Raw genomic sequence first — 14,720 nt, 5'->3', positions numbered from 1 at the left:
ACTGAGCTGGAGGGTTTTCTGGTTTCCTCCAGAGTATAAGGCCGGCTGAAGAATTTGAGGGTCAAAACAAGTCCATCAAATCTAGAGTACGTTCCACCCTGCTGATATGGGATACTTTTGCTTTTGACAGAGTAATGGATGTATCGGCACGTGTGCTGTTACGCTTGTCTCCACATGCTTCCTTGTATCCTTCGCACTTGCCCTATCTGTTCCTCAAGTAGATGCGGAATCTTCCCTGGAAACATAAGATGTTGAAGATAAGTACTCGAGAGCAATGCCAGGTAAGTAATCAGGTAAGGGGTTCCAGGCAGTCAGTTCCTGGCTGGAAGCTTGATTCCAAGTGTTGACTGATTGCTCTCTTTCTCCTTGTCTTGCAGGTAAAAACAAGGCCAAAGGAAAAGATAGGGAAAAAGCATGATATGGGATACTCTTGCTTTTAACCCTGATGATATGAGATATTCTTGCTCTAGTATAGCTTGTTTGCAGAGGTATTATCGGGGGGAAAGAAAGCTGAATATTTCGAAAGGCTTCGTTGGGAGTGCCCTCTCAGATATGATGAAGGGTTGAGCATTTTTGCAGGTCTGCCTGTCCGTTGGGGATGGGGGTCGACATATATAGGAGTATTCCTAACAACAAGTAGTAATGCTATTCCTTTACCCTGCTTGGTCATAGCACGGTAGTGGGAGCTGCCAGTTTCACATGTTTTAACTCTGTCAGAGCACTTTTGAAAAATTGGTCTGTGGTATCTGGCTCTCGAGATTCGGAGAACGATGCCTCTTCGATTTTTGAGAAAGCAATCATGCTGGGGGTCTGGCTCTCGAGATTCGGAGAGCAGTGTCTCTTCGATTTTTGAGGAAGTAATCATGTTGGGAGTCTGGCTCTCGAGATTCGGAGGGCGGTGCCTTTTCGATTTTGGAGCAAGCAATCTTGTTGGGAGTGTTGTCTCGAATGTGAGTAAAGGTTGGGCATGTTTGCTAGTCTACCTTGCCACGAAGCACAAAGGTTGACACACAGGGACTTTCCAATTATCCAGCAATGGTACTGTTCCTTTACCCTCTCTTCGATTTTGAGAAAGTAGTCATGTTGGGAGTCTGGCTCTCGAGATTCGGAGGACGGTGCCTCTTCGATTTTGGAGCAAGCAATCTTGTTGGGAGTGTTTTCTCGAATGTGAGTAAAGGTTGGGCATGTTTGCTAGTCTACCTTGCCACGAAGCACAGAGGTTGACACACAGGGAGTTTCCAATTATCCAGCAGTGGTACTGTTCATTTACCCTTGTGGGTAACAATATGGTAGCTAGACCTTCAAAATTTATGTGTCTAAACTTTGTTAGTGCTGTTTCTTTGCTATTCTTTTACCTTTCTTGGTCAGAGCGATGTAGTGGGAGCTGCATGCTTCACGTGCTCAACTTTGGCAGAGAACTTTGGCAAAGTTATCTGTGGTACCCATGAGCTATTGTTGCGTGTGGGAAGTGGGTGATTGAACAGTAAGATTCATGTGCTTTCTACTTCACCAGAAGTCTTCGACAGAATGCCCATAATTTCTGCAAAGCTGAGTGTGTGTGTGACAGGTGCTGACAAGGCTAGAAAAGTAGGTGCCTCTTCGATTTCTGAGATCGGCCCTCGTGGGCTCTGAGCAGCCCAGCTTTTGAGAAAGCGAGCGCCTCTTCGATTGATTCGGAGAACGATGCCTCATTGATTTTGAGAAAGCAATCATGTTGGGGGTCTGACTCTCGTAGATTCGGGGAGCAGTGTCTCTTCGATTTTTGAGAAAGTAATCATGTTGGGAGTCTGGCTCTCGAGATTCGGAGGGCGGCGCCTCTTCGATTTTAGAGCAAGCAATCTTGTTGGGAGTGTTTTCTCGAATGTGAGTAAAGGTTGGGCATGTTTGCTAGTCTACCTTGCCATGAAGCACAGAGGTTGACACACAGGGACTTTCCAATTATCCAGCAATGGTACTGTTCCTTTACCCTCTCTTCGATTTTTAAGAAAGTAGTCATGTTGGGAGTCTGGCTCTCGAGATTCGGAGGACGGTGCCTCTTCGATTTTGGAGCAAGCAATCTTATTGGGAGTGTTTTCTCGAATGTGAGTAAAGGTTGGGCATGTTTGCTAGTCTACCTTGCCGCGAAGCACAGAGGTTGACACACAGGGACTTTCCAATTATCCAGCAGTGGTACTGTTCCTTTACCCTTGTGGGTAATAATATGGTAGCTAGACCTTCAAAATTTATGGGTCTAAACTTTGTTAGTGCTGTTTCTTTGCTATTCTTTTACCCTTCTTGGTCAGAGCGATGTAGTGGGAGCTGCAAGCTTCACGTGCTCAACTTTGGCAGAGAACTTTGGCAAAGTTATCTGTGGTACCCATGAGCTATTGTTGCGTGTGGGAAGTGGGTGATTGAACAGTAAGATTCATGTGTTTTCTACTTCCCCAGAAGTCTTCAACAGAATGCCCATAATTTCCGCAAAGCTGAGTGTGCGTGTGACAGGTGCTGACAAGGCTGGAAAAGTAGGTGCCTTTTCGATTTCTGAGATCGGCCCTCGTGGTCTCTGGGGAGCCCAGCTTTTGAGAAAGCGAGCGCCTCTTCGATTTCTGAGATCGGCTTTCGTGGTCTTTGAGCAGCCCAACTTTTGAGAAAGCAAACGCCTCTTCGATTTCTGAGATCAACCCTCGTGATCTCTAAGCAGCCCAGCTTTTGAGAAAGCAAACGCCTCTTCGATTTCTGAGCAGGCGCCTCTTCGATTTCTGAAGCTCCGTCGAGTGCAGATTTTTATAGGGGCTGGCATTAAGTTCCAAAGCACACTTGAATCTCCACCAGTAGAAGCTTCATTCTTGCACTTCTAAGATCTTGATTTGTCTGACCTCTTCTCTCTTCAACACCTTTGAAAATGTCTGGCCCCTCCGACCGTCGTTTTGACTTGAACCTTGTTGAAGAGGCAGCCCCGCCTTCTCCAGACAACATATGGCGCCCATCCTTCGTCTCCCCTACTGGTCCTCTTACCGTTAGGGATTCCGTGATGAAGAATGATATGACCGCTGCGGTGGTGGCCAGGAACCTTCTCACTCCCAAAGATAACAGACTACTTTCCAAACGGTCTGATGAGTTAGCTGTTAAGGATTCGCTGGCTCTCAGTGTTCAGTGTGCAGGTTCTGTGTCTAATATGGCCCAACGCCTATTTGCTCGAACCCGCCAAGTTGAATCATTGGCGGCTGAAGTGATGAGTCTCAAACAGGAGATTAGAGGGCTCAAGCATGAGAATAAACAGTTGCACCGGCTCGCACATGACTATGCTACAAACATGAAGAGGAAGCTTGACCAGATGAAGGAAACTGATGGTCAGGTTTTACTTGATCATCAGAGATTTGTGGGTTTGTTCCAAAGGCATTTATTGCCTTCGTCTTCTGGGGCTGTACCGCGTAATGAAGCTCCAAATGATCAACCTCTGATGCCTCCTCCTTCTAGGGTTCTGTCCAGTACTGAGGCTCCGAATGATCCCCCTCCGGTGCCTTCTCTTTCTGGGGCTCTACCGACTGCTGAGACTTCTCCTAAGCAACCTTTGTGAAGGCTCCCTCTTGTGTGTTTATGTTAACTCATGTATATATACATATTTGTAGCTTATCGGGGATATCAATAAATAAGCTTTCCTTCATTTCAACGTATTGTGTTAAATACACCAAAGCCTTCTTCGCTAAGTTCTTTGAATTTTCTTTTGTTGAAGCTTGTATGTTGAAGCTTTCTGAGTGGAGCATGTAGGTTGGGGTAGTGTTCCCTTAATTTTCCGAGTGAGGAAAACTTCTCGGTTGGAGACTTGGAAAATCCAAGTCACTGAGTGGGATCGGCTATATGAAGCTTGTATGTTGAAGCTTTCTGAGTGGAGCATGTAGGTTGGGGTAGTGTTCCCTTAATTTTCCGAGTGAGGAAAACTTCTCGGTTGGAGACTTGGAAAATCCAAGTCACTGAGTGGGATCGGCTATATGAATCTTAGAACGCCATTGTGCTCGATCATGTGTCATGTCCTTCGTTAGATCCAAGTACTCTAAGTCTTTTCTTAGAGTCTCTTCCAAAGTTTTCCTAGGTCTTCCTCTACCCCTTCGGCCCCGAACCTCTGTCCCATAGTCGCATCTTCTAATCGGAGCGTCAGTAGGCCTTCTTTGCACATGTCCAAACCACCGTAACCGATTTTCTCTCATCTTTCCTTCAATTTCGGCTACTCCTACTTTACCCCGGATATCCTCATTCCTAATCTTATCCTTTCTCGTGTGCCCACACATCCAACGAAGCATCCTCATCTCCGCTACACCCATTTTGTGTACGTGTTGATGTTTCACCGCCCAACATTTTGTGCCATACAGCATCGCCGGCCTTATTGTCGTCCTATAAAATTTTCCCTTGAGCTTCAGTGGCATACGGCGGTCACATAACACGCCGGATGCACTCTTCCACTTCATCCATCCAGCTTGTATTCTATGGTTGAGATCTCCATCTAATTCTCCGTTCTTTTGCAAGATAGATCCTAGGTAACGAAAACGGTCGCTCTTTGGTATTTCTTGATATCCGATCCTCACCCCTAACTCGTTTTGGCCTCCATTTGCACTGAACTTGCACTCCATATATTCTGTCTTTGATCGGCTTAGGCGAAGACCTTTAGATTCCAACACTTCTCTCCAAAGGTTAAGCTTTGCATTTACCCATTCCTGAGTTTCATCTATCAACACTATATCGTCTGCGAAAAGCATACACCAAGGAATATCATCTTGAATATGTCCTGTTAACTCATCCATTACCAACGCAAAAAGGTAAGGACTTAAGGATGAGCCTTGATGTAATCCTACAGTTATGGGAAAGCTTTCGGTTTGTCCTTCATGAGTTCTTACGGCAGTCTTTGCTCCTTCATACATATCCTTTATAGCTTGGATATATGCTACTCGTACTCATTTCTTCTCTAAAATCCTCCAAAGAATGTCTCTTGGGACCCTATCATACGCTTTTTCCAAATCTATAAAGACCATGTGTAAATCCTTTTTCTCATCTCTATATCTTTCCATCAATCTTCGTAAGAGATAGATTGCCTCCATGGTTGAGCGCCCTGGCATGAACCCGAATTGGTTGTCCGAAACCCGTGTCTCTTGCCTCAATCTATGCTCAATGACTCTCTCCCAGAGCTTCATTGTATGACTCATTAGCTTAATACCCCTATAGTTCATGCAATTTTGTACGTCGCCCTTATTCTTGTAGATAGGCACCAAAGTGCTCGTTCGCCACTCATTTGGCATCTTCTTCGTTTTCAAAATCCTATTGAAAAGGTCAGTGAGCCATGTTATACCCGTCTCTCCCAAAAGTTTCCACACTTCGATTGGTATATCGTCTGGGCCTATTGCTTTTTTATGCTTCATCTTCTTCAAAGCTACAACCACTTCTTCCTTCCGGATTCGACGATAAAAAGAGTAGTTTCTACACTCTTCTGAGTTACTCAACTCCCCTAAAGAAGCACTCATTTCATGTCCTTCATTGAAAAGATTATGAAAATAACCTCTCCATCTGTCTTTAACCGCGTTCTCTGTAGCAAGAACCTTTCCATCCTCATCCTTGATGCACCTCACTTGGTTTAGGTCCCTTGTCTTCTTTTCCCTTGCTCTAGATAGTTTATAGATATCCAACTCTCCTTCTTTGGTATCTAGTCGTTTATACATATCGTCGTAAGCCGCTAACTTAGCTTCTCTGACAGCTTTCTTTGCCTCTTGCTTCGCTTTTCTATACCTTTCACCATTTTCATCGGTCCTCTCTTTGTATAAGGCTTTACAACATTCCTTCTTAGCCTTCACCTTTGTTTGTACCTCCTCATTCCACCACCAAGATTCCTTTTGGTGTGGGGCAAAGCCCTTGGACTCTTCTAATACCTCTTTTGCTACTTTTCGGATACAACTAGCCATGGAATCCCACATTTGGCTAGCTTCCCCCTCTCTATCCCACACACATTGGGAGATTACCTTCTCTTTGAAAATGGCTTGTTTTTCTTCTTTTAGATTCCACCATCTAGTCCTTGGGCACTTCCAAGTCTTGTTCTTTTGTCTTACTCTTTTGATATGTACATCCATCACCAACAAGCGATGTTGATTAGCCACGCTCTCTCCTGGTATAACTTTGCAATCCTTACAAGTTATACGATCCCCTTTCCTCATTAGAAGAAAATCTATTTGTGTTTTTGACGACCCACTCTTGTAGGTGATCACATGTTCTTCTCTCTTCTTAAAGAAGGTGTTGGCTAAGAAGAGATCATATACCATTGCAAAATCCAAGATAGCTTCCCCATCCTCGTTTCTCTCCCCAAAACCATGGCCACCATGAAAACCTCCATAGTTGCCTGTCTCCCTGCCCACGTGTCCATTTAAATCTCCTCCTATAAATAACTTCTCCGTCTGAGCAATTCCTTGCACCAAGTCTCCAAGATCTTCCCAAAATTTCTCCTTCGAACTCGTATCCAACCCTACTTGAGGTGCGTACGCACTAATCACATTGATAAGTTCTTGTCCTATTACAGTCTTGATTGCCATGATTCTATCTCCTACCCTCTTGACATCTACAACATCTTGTACCAAGGTCTTGTCCACGATGATGCCAACACCGTTTCTCGTTCTATTTGTGCCCGAATACCAAAGTTTAAACCCTGAGTTTTCTAGATCATTTGCCTTACTACCAACCCACTTAGTTTCTTGTAGGCACATAATATTTATCATTCTCCTCACCATAACTTCCACTACTTCCATAGATTTTCCCGTTAAGGTTCCTATATTCCACGTTCCTAAACGCATTTTGCTCTCTTGAACTCTACCCTTCTGTCCTAGCTTATTCACCTTCCCCCGTCTAAGAGGATCAAAGTACTTCTTTTGTGTGTCCCGGGTAAAGTTGATGGGAGCATATGCTCCCAAACAACTTTGAGTGGAGTCGTTCGAAAAGAAGTTTCTATGGCCCCCTTGCTCATTTAACATTGCATCCGGGTGCCGATGGAGATACAGCGACCCTTGCTCACTTATCACTGTGCTTGGGCCACACAGCGCGCCACTTACGGGTGACGCCCTAGCTTTAGCGCGATTTTGTTCTGGATTCATTTTCATAAGGATTCGACGTGATCATGGAGTGCCGGCTGTCGACTACCTGACGCCCTCCCCCTCCTCCTTTATCCGGGCTTGGGACCGTCAATTAGCCTAACGATGTAAATTTATTTTGCAAGTTTTTCTTCAATCTATCCTTGATGAAACTTTACAACCATAGTTACTAATGGAACCTTGTGTTTATTTAAAAAAACTAGTTATAGTTTATTCAGAAACTAGCTCTCCTATTCTTATGGATGACCACTTCTTTTCTATTAAACAGATTTTGTTTTGAAGATAAAAGTAAAGACCTAGTCTTCCTCAACTAGGTGATCACTTCCAGATTTTTTGGCATGATTCTTAGGCCATATTTTCCTCAACCTCTTCAACGTTAACTTTGGGTTTTCTGTATAAATATAAGGACCTCTCTTTAGTCGAAAGATAAGATTTAGAAAGCTGAAAAAAACTTAGTTAAACACTTAGCATTCTGAGCAGTTTGAGGGTGATAGTTTTCGGACTTTCCTCAGTGCAAGGGAGAGTCTAGACAGAAGGATTATGGGCTGTTTTATCCTGGGGACAGCATGGTGTTGTTTGAACTGCTTGCACACATTGGGCAGAACCGCGAAACGTTTTAAAGAAAGCGATATTGTTCGCGACTCAACCAAAGACAGATTTTCATTTTTATGTTCTTCATTCTATGGTAATATTGTTCCTGTTTTTATTGTGCAGCATCATTAACAGTTACAATGATCAATTACCTGATATATAAGAAAGTATAATTACAGAGAAAAATCCATAATCAACGATTCTATTCTAACAAATAGGACCGGGGTAGAGCTAAACACACTGCAGTAAGTGGTAGTCGAACCGAAGCCTTCTACTAAACTACGGTAAGTGGCTTGATAATCTCAATTTTGGCATAAACTTTTTCACTTTCATTGAGTGGCAGAGTGTCCAAAACAAGAATAAACCAACCAAATTATGGGTCGAGTTTCTGAATTTTAGAAGGCCATATTTTGCCTTCGTGGACGGCCTCCTAAATAAATCTCCTAACCCCACTGGTTTCACCTACCCTCTCTTATCCTAATTATTTCTAGGCCACCTACTGGCCAGAGCCATTGTCTATGTGCGATGTCGCCTGCGATCTTACAATTCGGATCAGTTTTCCAGTTTGGCGGTTTTACTGCCTATCCTTATTGTCTCTGTGGAAGGGAATCCCTAGGGAGTTAGTCCCAACCCAAGTGGTGAGCGTAGTGGAAGTGGGTTAGAAATATACAAAATTCAATTACCTTCCATTATTAACCCAAGTGGTGAATTAGAAAATTTTGGGGAGTGAAGGGTCTATTAGTGAGTAGAAATAAAGATGCGCAGAGATATAATCACCCAAATTAAATCAAAAGGCGACCACTAAATTCGATCCCTTGTTTCTTTCAATTTTTAACTTCAGATTTGCCCTAATAGTGGCATGCAATATATATTGAAACTGATTTATATTATATTATGAAACAAACACGACAACCTGATATGGAACAATGAAACTGAAAAGATTTACACTGCATAGCATTTCATAATTAAAATGATAAATCCACTTTCTTTTTGTGACAGAAACTTGACATAATCCACCTTTTGGCTACGGTAAAATAAAGCAGACATGAAAATAGCTGGATAGATTGAATAATCGAGACCCAAAACCACTGCAACTAGCTAGGGTTCTGTAGTTCCTAGGGAAACACTTTGAATCTCAAACCTGAACCACTTAACTTGTCCTCTATGACCCTGGACAGCCTCTCCACCATCTTTGGGGACAAATAATTGACCCAATCTCCGACCTCAGCTTTTCTAAACAGGTTCTTATTCTCAAAGTTCTTAATAGAAGTACCAGTTTTATTAACCTCCAATTTCTTCATGTTTTCAAAGCAACACAGCTTCGAAATGCTTTCTATCACACCATTTTTCTCCTCTACCAGAGTAAAAGGGCAGCCCAAAAACTTGGCCAGTTTTTTGAGTTGAAAGACACCATCTTCCTTCAGGTCCTCATACTTCAAGAAAAGCACCTTTTGGGGCCTAAGCAAGCTCTCATTCCAGTACCCCAGCATGTGGTCCCAGAAGGGACCAAACCCTACTATGCCCTTGCAGTACATGTCAAATGCCTCCTCCATAGAGAGTTGAGCTTTTGATTCTGGCTTCACTTTGTTAAGGAAATGCCAAGAGGACACAAATGTGTCAAAAGGGTTCCTGCATATGTAAACAATCTTTGAGTTAGATTTTCTGATGGAGTTAGCCAGAGAAGCAAAAGGGATGTGGGTTCCAAAGAGTCTTGGCTGATCATCAGGAAGGTTGGTGGTGGTGAGATCAGGAATCTGGTTGTTTGCATAAAGCTTGTACTCGAAGAAAGGCACAAGGTCATGAGGGTTGGAAGTGAGCAAAGGGTGGCTCTTTGAGTTTGTGGTGAAACGGTGGCGGTTGACGGTGGCGAAAGCCAAGGCTTTCAGCCATGTGGTGCCGGATTTTGGTATGGTGGCTAACACTATGTCAGTGTCAGTAGCTTGGAAGTGCTTTTGGAAAGTGATTATGGACTGGATCTCAGCTGCCTGGCACCAAAAGCCTTGGAACTGATAGAGGTGAAGGGTTCTCCAACCTCTCTCCTTGGGGAGAGAAAGAAGCATTTGCTTGCACTCATCACCGATTTTTTCTTCCTCAGTGGGTGCCATTGATGTGGTTGTGGAGGTGGTAGAGGACGCAAACACCCCACGTATATATACTAGAGCTCCCACACATTCATGCATACACTTTGCATGTACAAGATCAACTGTTCATTTGTGTGCTCCAATCAAGCACGTGCCTTTTGAAATTGTCATGCTACTTGTAATCTTTGTACAAAATCCCGGGACCATACCTATGCAACATGTGAGTCTGTGACGTGATGGTGATATTTTACATGTTGTTGGAAGTTGGAGTTAAACAATAAAGAGAAATCGGTGGAGCGTTTCGTGAATTTCTTTTTTTTTTTTTTTTACAACCGATATGATGTTTACCGTAATTTTTTTTAACATAAAAAAAGAAATTTTAAACTTGAATGCGGAGGAGGAATACACTGTTTTAAAGTTAAGGACGAATCCTGAGGATAATATAGTAAGTAAATGTTTTAGTAAATCATAATAGTTACCAAGTTAGTTAGAAAGTTGCAAATATTCTTTTACTTTCCTTAGTTTGTAACTTTAGCTTTTCCTAAAGTGTAACTATAAATAGTTGTGTAACTTAATTATCCTTGAGATCAGTGGCGGATCCACAGTGGGGTCAATGGGGTCGCACGACCCATTGGAAGCTATGAAAACAACCTTAGAGACCCATTGGAGCTGCTGGTGAGACCCCTTGGCTGCACACCAAGTGTTCGACGAAAGGTCTGAAAGAACCAAGGATGCTGTCAGCCAAGACCTAACACAAATGAAGGGAAGCCAACCAGCATGCATAACGAGACCGATATTTGGGGGGGGGGGGTGGCTGTGATCACACCAAAAGATGCAGAAAAATCTCAAAATTCAGTCAGATTGTGACGAAGATTATCCACAAAGAGGCAGAGTGGAGACATACGTTGCTATTTTGTGTTTATGTTTTGTTTTGGGTTCGGCAATGCCGAGGAGGTCGATGACACGGAGCCAAACATTTGCATCGAATTCAAACAAAAGTTTTGGTTCTTATATTTATTTTCTGAGAGGTTATACAACTTAGGACTTGCAGTGCACTATGTTTGTATGTGACCCCACCACGTGTTTTAATACGAATGGTCGCGCTATCCTACCAAGATTCGATGAAATGACGATATGCATGTCGTTTCTGTTAAAAAAAAATTGCGCGCTACGCGCGCTATCCTTATTGACCCCTCAAACATTATTTCCTGGATCCGCCACTGCTTGAGATTAATGAAATGAAACATTTTCTCAATATGGTATTGGAGTAGGTTGAGGATAATATAGTAAATAAATGTGTTAGTAAATCATAATAGTTACCAAGTTAGTGAGAAAGTTACTGTTGTAAATATTCTTTTACTTTCCCTTAGTTTGTAACTTTAGCTCTCCTTAAGTGTAACTATAAATACTTGTGTAACTTATCCTTGAGATTAATGAAGTGAATCATTTTCTCAATACATACTGTTTGGTATCCTTTACAACTATCATTCACGCATATATTTTCGAAGCCAATATTACATACGATGAAATGACTAATAATTTTATCATCATTATTCTATGAAGTTCTCACAATTTTCTCACAATTATACCAAATGTAACGTTCCTAACACTAAATGAATATATTTGAAAAAGGAACTATTATTAGCACTTCAAAAATCTCATTTGACAGTCCTTACAAATGTATTTTTATTTCTAATTATAGAAAATTTAGAATGCACAATGAGATTTTTAGAGTATCAATAACAATTCTCTTTGAAAAGTGTACATAATTTTTAAATATAAAATCTGAATATGTTAACAAGTAAATAAATTTGAAAACAGTAACATGGGTGCAAACCAAAAAATCTTATAAAAAGTAAAAAAAAATGAAGTTTTAATCAATAAAAAAATGAAAGATAAAAACATAATTTCTCCTAATTAACACGATCAAGTTATATTCTTCCATTGCAATCGCACCAAAAATTTGGATGTTTATTGGAAGTGGAGAAGTAGGTGGGTTGATATGTATCTATAAAATATTTAAATTGCAAGGGGTCTACATACATCTCTATGAATAGGTCATAAGCATCGCGGGAGCTATATTCCTATCATAGAATATGGAAAGTGCAGTTTTGAATAATGTGTAACATATGCACCCATTCTTGGCGTGCCATTATTAAATGTTGAGAAAGAAAAAAAATGAGAAACAAATCAACTGGGTTCATCAGGCTGCCCTGAGGATAGTTGGAGTAGGCTGAGCCAAACATTTGTAGGATTTAATTGTTTTATATAATTAATTTGTACATAAAAGGTTGAAAGTTAGATTATGTAAACTTAATTAGTGTATTTGTATCTAAAAACGCGAAGCGTATAGTATTTGATTAATGTTTGTATGTGTTTATTATTTTTTAATGATATTTGATGTAGAAGAACTTAATAGCACAAGTAAACCGCTTCAGTGGTTTCGTGTTAGTGAAATAAAGACATGTGTAAGTTTTTTATTTACATGTTTTTGTTTCATTCGCATGAGACACCACATAGCAGTATACTCGTGCCATATAAGTTAATCTCGTTAGCGAGATGTTAGAAGTTTGAATTTCGTGGTTGACTTCCATTGTCTAACTTAACACAATTCTTTACCCCTTATTGTAAATACATCGTTTTATCAAAAAAAATTCAATCACATTATCTTTTGTTGTTGAGAATTTTGTATAAATTCCAATTGGATGTTCAAGATGTATGCAATTATTGCCCAAAGACATTGTTTTTACCGATGTTGCTCAAGTTTGTCTGTTTTTAGAGGCATATCTTTGTTAACATAGCTGAAGAAGAAGATAGAAGAGAGAAAGAAACGAGAGGGAGCGAGAACAATGTGATTGTTATTTGTATTTCTTAATAATGAGCACTCTGCTTTACAACTTCAGTTTTATCTCAATACAACAATCTTACCAATTTAATCAATATAACTAACCAATATCGGATTGCAACAAGGATCAACAACCCGATACATCACATTCTTCATTATATTCCTAACAATCTTCATTTCATGACGCTAGACGATTTGGGGTAGAAAATATTTTTACAATATATAGCTCGTCACCTGGGGTGGTCAATGAGCGTCCATAAATATTTCATCATCACCGGTACAAACACCACCACTTATTACCACAACAAACATATATCTAACTTAGATGGACTTCTTCTTAGCTAAGTTGGCAATACAACATAATTCCATTGACGTTGTTTTCCTTTGGTTGATCCTCGCATGAGTACTTAAAACACAAATCTTACCCCTAAGTCATCTGTGCGTCAAGAAATTAGTAAAATAGCAAAAATGTCTTTAAGCACATGACCCCCGATGCGATTTTATATAAAATAGTGATATTTTTTAAGCACACCCGCCCTTTATTAGATACTGTTAGGATAAAGTTGAACAAAAATATCCAAAAAGAAAATATCCTGAGAGATAAAGAGTGGAGGGTAATGCGAGAAAGATTAATTTTTTTAAAGTAAACTTGTAATTAGATGATGTGGTTATTGATGATTAGAATATTACTTAAGTATCAATTAATGTGCTTGTTTCTTATTGATAACACATTATGTTGTTTATAAATTTTATTTGAAAATTTAATCTCTCTAACATTACCGAAAATATATATCAGAAGAGTGGGGTCTTTTGTCTTTGGAGTGGTTATGTGGGCACAATTTGTTGCGTGGTGGATGTTAGGTAGCGCGTCGACATGCCTGCCGATAAGGCAGCGTACGTCAGCCATAAATAAATACTACGAGAATCGAACTGCCTATATTACTCGCCGAAATTACCGAAAGAAAAAGAAAGATTAAGGTTCTGGAGGCATCTTTATGTCATGGGGACCTTCTCACGTCACATATATTGCCGACAAAATTCCAATCGTATAGTTTATGTGTGGGAATGAAAAGTCCATAAACTCGTTGAAATTCAGATTCACGTTTATTTATCCATTTTGATATTCAGATTCTCTTGTATATCAATTAATAAAGGCTTTAAAGAAAATACCAACTTAAGAAAACTACCATTCTTTTCACATTCTATTACTTATAAGTACAGGGACATTTATATTTTTATCCCCACATGCCACCGGTCTGAATTGCCGTCGGTCACCGTCAGTGTCGGCAGAAATGTTTTCAGTTGTCGAAAATCAAGTCATTGTTCACTAGTAACTTACAAAAAGAAAAAAAAACAAAAAAACAAAAAGTGTAACTTTTTCATCTTCAATTGTGTTTTATGTGTGGGTTTATTATTATTTTTAAATGTATAAAATTAGAGAACTTATGAGATAATTCATTACTTAACATGATTTTTTGAAGGTCATTGTTGGACAATGACATTGAGATCGAAAAATTTGATCAATAGAGAAAAAGTTGGCCATTCGACAAACGTGGTAGGATTGAGTGACAATCATGTAATTATTTTGAATTATAGTAGTATTTATATAATTGTTTTGGTTGACTTTTTCATTGTTACCTAAACTAAAATCATGGTATTTTAGTTTAAAGTTTTCTTAGAATTGGTATTTAAATTAAGATCCCCCCAAAAAAATATACAAAATGGCGTTAGCGTTGTTAAATAATAAAAAATAAAACATGTTAAGGTGTTTAAAGCAGGAGAAATTACACACATAGTCAAATTATAAGGCTACATTTTGGAGAGAGATACAATTTTTTATTTCTTTGGCACTTCTCTCTTTTTCTCTCTCTCCTCCTCCTCCTCTCTCTCCTACTTCTTATTCGTGCTTCTCTGTCACCTCCTCTTCTTCTTCGTATTATTCCTTAAATTTTTGAGTGTTTTTTTCTTTTATGAGATAGTATATATGGACACAATAACTATATGCTCCTAATTGCATGAATATGAACTTCAAAATCATTTTATAAAACATTCTACGCCTCCCACTCATGGTTGAATGAGAGTTATATGGACATAAAGTAATGAAAT

The 14,720-nt window shown here is 40.1% G+C and overlaps 1 protein-coding gene across 1 annotated transcript; it reads right to left on the bottom strand.

Annotated features, from left to right (window-relative positions):
- Positions 1–8,557: 8,557 nt before the first annotated feature.
- Positions 8,558–9,892, bottom strand: LOC103407412 (cytosolic sulfotransferase 15-like). Its single transcript, XM_008346342.4, has one exon. The coding sequence runs from the start codon at positions 9,866–9,868 to the stop codon at positions 8,804–8,806; it is 1,065 nt and encodes a 354-aa protein (XP_008344564.3). The 5' UTR covers positions 9,869–9,892; the 3' UTR covers positions 8,558–8,803.
- Between the last annotated feature and the right edge of the window lie 4,828 nt (positions 9,893–14,720).

Source organism: Malus domestica, chromosome 02 (genome assembly GCF_042453785.1).
Source record: "Malus domestica chromosome 02, GDT2T_hap1".
NCBI classification, from domain to species: domain Eukaryota; kingdom Viridiplantae; phylum Streptophyta; class Magnoliopsida; order Rosales; family Rosaceae; genus Malus; species Malus domestica.
This window is presented reverse-complemented; position numbering and strand designations above follow the sequence as displayed.